The following is a 6,269-nucleotide window of genomic DNA, read 5'->3' on the forward strand; positions in this document are numbered from 1 at the left end:
TTTGTCATGTGGATCGCAAATATCGATGGTTTACGTCGCAAATGGCTCAAACCAGGAAAGACCTATACAGTTGGCAGATCCTCCAAAAGTGAGAGCGACATTGTGATTAAGGAGCCGTCTGTATCGCGGAGCCATATCACAATCTCTATCGCTAAAACACAGCCAATGTCTGCAGGTCAAGTTTCGATCAAGTCGCGCGTTACAGTCACAGATTTGGGTTCGCGCTTTGGTTCACAGCTTAATTCAGTTGTTCTTGAGCCCAATTCTCCGGCGATGGTTCCCACAGGCTCTGAGATCGCTACTTTGTTGGTGGGTACAAGGTCAAAAGTTGTTCTGGAATGGGCCCCTCAGACCATCACTTTTTCGGCTTCTACAAGCGAAACTGAGGATTTCAACAAATGCGTTTCGTTAGTGGAGCCTATGGATATAAAAGTCGTGTCTGACATCGTTCCATCTACGAAATTTTTCCTGAAAGCCGCCAAGACTTCAACAAAGCTGCTGTACGCTCTGGCTAAAGGTCTTCCGGTTGTTTCACTCCAATTTTCTCAAGCAATTGCAGATGCAGCTGATGAGATGGAGGTTGATTTTGCCAAGTTCCCACAGCCTCTGGACTTCCTTGCGGATCCGAAATTCGCCCCTGATGAAACCAGAAAATCTTGCCTTGCCAATTACACATTTTATATTCTCGACAAGGGCCAGTATGATGCATTGGAACCAATAATTAAGCAAGCAGGAGGTAAATGCGTGTTCAAATCTGACCCATGGCAAAAAGGCATGTTGGTGATCGAGCCCCCAAGAGAAGAATTAAAAGCCAAAGCTGAAAATTTGGGAAACATGGTTGACCCTTCTGCTTTTTTAGTCTCTATTAGAGACAAAACACCGATCAAAGTTATGGGGTCAAGGGCTCGCAAGCCAAAAAGAGCTGTGGACATGCTAACGTTCATGACGCAATCGCAGCCAACCCAAGCCAGCCAACCCCTAAAACGAATCGTGCCAGTCGCAAATACGTTGTTTGAGCATTCACCACCTAGTCAAAAACGAAAACGAGTCGAGCCACTTGCGAACGTCTTGTTCGGGCAGTTCGATGCTAAAAGTGCCAGAGTTGTGAACGATCTAAACGATTCCAAGGAGTTAGAAACTCAGCTTCCCCCGGCACCAGCTTATGTGAGTGACCCAGAACCCGTCGTACCGTCCAAGTCCATACCAAAGCGTCAAATCGTCCACTTGCCCTTGCCGAGTAAACGTCTTGCCAGGCCAATTGATGTCGATACAGAAGACTACGAAGAAGAACCACTGTCAATACCCAGCACCCCTGAATTGGCAAATCTTGTGCTTGTCGAAAATTGTATAGCAGTGGATGAGGTTCCTCAGGTCACAGATATCACACCCAGTCAGACTTGGAATGATGGGCCGAACTTTAAGGCTTTCAAACGCAACGCCCCGGTCAAGATGGGCTCTGTCAGTCTAGTTAAGGCTGGCAGTAGTGGGTTAGACAACAGCATTTTGGAGAATGATTCTCTTCTCGCCGATAGTGACCGCGAATCCACAAATCACAATCTCGACGAAGATGAGTTCAGTTTCCATTTCTCATGATATTTATTTACTTAGCCATAGCCCAGAAGGGCTTGTTTCGCACAATCCAAGGATGGCTAGCGACTCGTCGCAATTCCATACGCTCATGCGGATCATGTCTGAGGAGTTTCTCAATGAGATCCACCGCGTCTCTGGGTACAAACGATGGAACCTTCAGATCAACTTTACAGATGCGTCTGTAGGTTTCTTCCTGTCCAGCCTCTTCAAAAGGAGGCGTGCCCACAAGTAGCTCATAAGTCAAGATACCCAGCGACCAAATGTCCACTCGAGAGTCGTGGGTTTTACGCTCAACCATCTCAGGCGGCAAGTAATCAAGAGTTCCACACATGGTTGCGCGTCTAGAGGCTGAATGAACGCTCCATCCAAAGTCTGAGATTTTTATGTCTCCGTTGCTGTCGACCAGAATATTTTCTGGTTTGATATCTCGATGGATGATGTTCTTTTTGTGCAGATATTGTAATGCATCTGCCATTTGATAAATATATTTCGAAGCTTTGACTTCATCGAAGCGGCCAGCCGCCTGAAGGTGCTTATACAGCTCACCCTTTACAGCATACTCCACAATCAAATACACACGTTTAGCGTCGTGAAAGTAGCCATAGAGACGTAAAATGTTTGGATGCAGAAGGTTAGATTGGATTTCAATCTCACGTTGAAATTGGTTTTCAACCCGGTACTCCACCAGCTCAGTCTTGTTCATGCATTTCAAGGCGCAAATGTATCCCGTCTGCTTTTCCTTAACACAGAACACTCTGCCGAACTTTCCGCGACCCAATTTACGCCCAATTTCAAAATCAGACAGATTCCATTGTTTGCCTATCTCTGAATATGAGTTTGGACCGAGTTCAAATGCGATACGGCCCTTCGCGGGATAGGCCCCCTGACGTTGATTCAAGCGGCTTGCTTGAAGAGGACTCAATACGGTGTTTGGTACAAAGGGTTGCCGTGCTTTATTAGGGCTCGTTTGATCTTTCTCTCGCCCCGCGCGGATATATTCTGCATCTGAGCTTATCATTCGACGGAGAGTTTATTTGTTTACTTTCGGGAGCCCCTACCCACACTGTACTTGTAGACCTACATTTCCATATTATGACATTACTCATACCATTGGATCCGCTTTGTCACGGTACAGATCATAGTGTAACATCTCGTTGATTCAGGCATCAGGTAGGCCTGATCAGTTTGTGTGCATTCAAAATGTGCCATGTTTGAATCAGCAGAAAATAGGCAGCGGTATCACCCGGACGGTTCGTACTCGCAGTTGCAATCAAAGACCGGAATCACGGATGAGATGCGGGCCGACTCTTTAGCATGTAGGCGCGTCTTAGTCTGTTTTTACTAATCATCGTGAAGGTTCTGACGATTGGGAGTTTCTAGTGGAAGACGTGGGGTGGCCAAATGTCACACGACTACAACGGTCCCAACTAACCCCGGGGTATAGTCACGTGGCCCCTCCCTTTCGTTGAGCAGTGCAATTAAGTTATAATGAGCGCCCTAAATACACGAATCTATTTTGAATTAACCCTAATTTGGAAAAAATTTCAATAAAACTAGCCATTGCAGTTTCTTATTAACCAATGTGGAAAAAAAGTGGCCACTGTCCATGCGGGACGCTGCAGGGTTCGGCGAAGTTCTATACAAAGCGGTGCCAAGTGAACTAACATTTCTATTTTAGACACTGTGTATTTGTAGCAAGATTTCCAGAGCTTTCAGAATTTGCCAGGTTTCGCTGTAGCTAAAGAAAGCGCCCTGTATCTTCGCAATCTTCCAGAACACAGAGATCAAAAAGTAAGACATGTGACGTCATTAATACCATGGTACCTATCGAAAGCCGTGCACCGGCATACTGGGGCTCCGACATTTAGTCGAGGGGTCGCCGAAAATAGGTTCTAAAATTTCGATTTTCAATAAGCCACCTCTTGTCTAATGAAAACTGAATCTATCATCACGGCCGACTTTAAAATCCCGTGACCTCGTGAAACTTTTGTTTGATCCCGATCACGTGCCCCACGTAATAGAAGGCCCCTATGCTCGCTGGCGTCAGCGTTGCATATTGCGCTGCAGGAAGATTTCCCAACAAATATGGTCCCAAAAGTAATATATAAACGCCCGCATCACACCACTAAAATCCCATATAAGAAAACAATTGTCATGTCTCTGCCTATGTTCCGCCCACTTGTCAACCACGGTAGTACTATCGCAGCTGGTGCCGCCACCGCCACTGTTGCCTCTTTCTTCGCCGTCCGCTGGTTCTGCTATCGTCCAGCCGTGCCTCGCAATTCCAAGGACCTCCTTGTGACCGTTGATCGATCCGGCGGCGGGCTGTAAGACACCCAGACTCTCTTTTGATCTTTTGTTTGAATCCAATTTGTCTGTCTTGCTTTATTGTCGGCATTCCTTTCGCATCGCTGCCACGCCCATACCTCTTTTTTTAGTTTTAGGGTGGCAGCACTATTTGCCCCCGTTTCTATTCAAGCACCCTTCAAATAGTATTTATTTATCGGAATCAATTATTTATCAAGTAACCCGCAACCCATTGTGTATGTTCGCATTCTCTGGAGTTCGATTCTCTGGAAAACGACACCGCAGATTGATGAGTGTGTGTAACCTTTGATGCATCGCATGATCAATTTTCTGCGACTGATAAGAGCGCATTGGAAGAAACCTTATATTGCAATGCTCAATTGAATTGAACGATTTCGCAGTGATCAAAGTTCAACGTTTTCTACTAACTTTTGAATATTTAACGCGAAAAATAAGAGATTGCCGCAAACAGTAGTCCGATGGGCGGTAATAGAGTAAGAAGCGTCTTGATTTTTGAAGGCCTAACCTTGTTGATTGCTTCGTCGACCTGCAAGTAAAGTTCATCTATGGTCCCATTGTTGTCAATAACAATGTCTGCAAGCTTAGCTTTATCTCGAACTCTCATTTGACTCGCCATCCGGTTCTTCGCATCGGTCTCTGTGAGCTCTTTATCCCGTAAAAGAAGCCGCTTCAGTTGCTTGTCATCATCACAAGAAACGACGATAGTTGTACCACAGAACCTGTCCAGCTTTGATTCAAATAGAAGCGGCACATCAAGAACACAAATTGAGTGGCCTGTCAGCCAGGCTTTCAACACCTGTAATGCCATTGATTTACGTACAGCTGGATGAACGATTGAGTTCAGTTTTTTTCTGTGCTGTTCATTTTCGAAAACAGTCCGTCCCAAGGCACCTCGGTTGAGCGTTTTATCCTCGTTAAGCAGGTGAGGGGTAATGCTTTCAAAGTAATCCACTATACCGCGATAAGCAGGTGTACCGGGCTCGACAACCTCTCGAGCAACAACATCTGCATCTATAACTGGGATTTGATAATGATCCCTCAGTCGTTTTGATACTGTACTTTTGCCTGTTGCAATCCCCCCAGTCAAACCGAGTATTAGCATTGTTACTAAGTCGTGTCAACGACGCTTCAATATTCCCATAGACAACGGCGAGTGTGTTTAGCCCTCGGCCACGTAAAGACTTACAACTTCTTAGAGAGTTTCGAAGTAGATTTTAATTAATGAGATAAATCAATAAACGCAGCATGTTACGAACCCTCTGAACGTGTGAATTGTCCGACGAGACGTGCTACCACCGTCCAGCTAAGTTCAGTGCGCATTTAAAACCGGACAAAGTTCTCTATCGGTCTTTACTCTGACTGATCAATGGGGTGCCTTGGTGGTTTTATATCGGTTGAATGAGCATAACCTGCTAAAAGTATCTAATTAGGCAAGTGTTTTATCTCTGGTTTTGAGATTGATCAAGCACCAGAAACCAGCCGTTTGACAAAACCTATTTCAAAAGGTGAAACACAGCTGCGAAAGATTGAATTCAAGAAGCTCGATCTCCGGCAGATCGCCAGCCGGCAGCTTTAAAGCTTGCAGTTTGATACCGGCCCTCGTGTCAAATACGCTATACCAGAAACATAAATGTCAGAAGTATTCCAAAAACATCCACACCTGTCTAATATAACACTGTGTGTGCTGATTTCAATGTGCAACATAGTTTAAGACTGGATAAGTGTATTACACTCTTATCAGCATCTGCTGATGAAACATCGTCTGCATAGAGCAATCTAATACCCTTAGCAGTAAACAGCACAGCTAGTAGGGGCAGCAGGGAAACTTGGAATTCCACTACTGATCTTGTAGGCCTTAGCAGCCTCCGCAAACACAGATGAAAACTCGCTGGCCACAGATTGTGCTACTGTTACCTGATCACATGGTGCATTATAGGGAATAGCCGTGAAGAGATTCGATTCAATCGCCGAAGCAGGGTTCGCTAGGGAGGTAATATCGGCAACAACGATAGAGCCAGCACCAACCCCCTGGAAATGTTGGCTTTCTCATTCAATTTGTTCATCAAAGTACTGATACCTCCAACAAGAGTATTAAGCGCACTTACGTAGGCCACGACATCGTTAGGTGAAGCGACAGCGTGGTTAGCAGCAGCTGAGCTCAAGCTCATAACCGGAGTGTAGAGAGGGTAGTAACTCTGCTGAATGCCCAATGCACCTTGTAATCCATCTGCAGCTTGGTAGGCACGAACAAGGTTGATCAAGGTGGAGAGAGGATGGCGAACAGCTTCAATAGAACCCAATAGTGGGTCGTTGAGGTTCTGCGAAGCGGCAGAAGTGATACAGGGTTCAGT

General features: G+C 45.6%; 4 protein-coding genes across 4 annotated transcripts in view; 1 reads left to right on the plus strand and 3 right to left on the minus strand.

Annotated features, from left to right (window-relative positions):
* Nucleotides 1–6: 6 nt before the first annotated feature.
* On the plus strand, nucleotides 7–1,593 carry B9G98_04171 (hypothetical protein; the record flags this gene model as incomplete). The annotated part of the gene is made up of 1 exon (XM_024810728.1): nucleotides 7–1,593. One exon carries the CDS (start codon nucleotides 7–9, stop codon nucleotides 1,591–1,593), a length of 1,587 nt encoding a protein of 528 aa, XP_024666496.1.
* Nucleotides 1,594–1,600: 7 nt separating this feature from the next.
* Nucleotides 1,601–2,608, minus strand: B9G98_04172 (Serine/threonine-protein kinase ark1; the record flags this gene model as incomplete). The annotated part of the gene is made up of 1 exon (XM_024810729.1): nucleotides 1,601–2,608. The coding sequence occupies one exon, from the start codon at nucleotides 2,606–2,608 to the stop codon at nucleotides 1,601–1,603; it is 1,008 nt and encodes a 335-aa protein (XP_024666497.1).
* A 1,728-nt stretch (nucleotides 2,609–4,336) lies between these two features.
* On the minus strand, nucleotides 4,337–5,020 carry B9G98_04173 (Dephospho-CoA kinase CAB5; the record flags this gene model as incomplete). Its single annotated transcript, XM_024810730.1, has 1 exon — nucleotides 4,337–5,020. One exon carries the CDS (start codon nucleotides 5,018–5,020, stop codon nucleotides 4,337–4,339), a length of 684 nt encoding a protein of 227 aa, XP_024666498.1.
* Nucleotides 5,021–5,703: 683 nt separating this feature from the next.
* Nucleotides 5,704–6,269, minus strand: part of B9G98_04174 (hypothetical protein) — a gene marked incomplete at both ends in the record, with an annotated part of 623 nt that continues 57 nt past the window's right edge. The window contains 2 exons of the mRNA XM_024810731.1: nucleotides 5,704–5,946; nucleotides 6,024–6,269. The exon at nucleotides 6,024–6,269 is cut by the window's right edge and continues 57 nt beyond it. Of these exons, the coding sequence (XP_024666499.1) occupies nucleotides 5,704–5,946; nucleotides 6,024–6,269 (489 nt within the window). The remainder of the gene's footprint in view (nucleotides 5,947–6,023) is intronic.

This window comes from Wickerhamiella sorbophila (assembly GCF_002251995.1).
Source record: "Wickerhamiella sorbophila strain DS02 chromosome Unknown contig2, whole genome shotgun sequence".
Lineage (NCBI taxonomy): Eukaryota > Fungi > Ascomycota > Dipodascomycetes > Dipodascales > Trichomonascaceae > Wickerhamiella > Wickerhamiella sorbophila.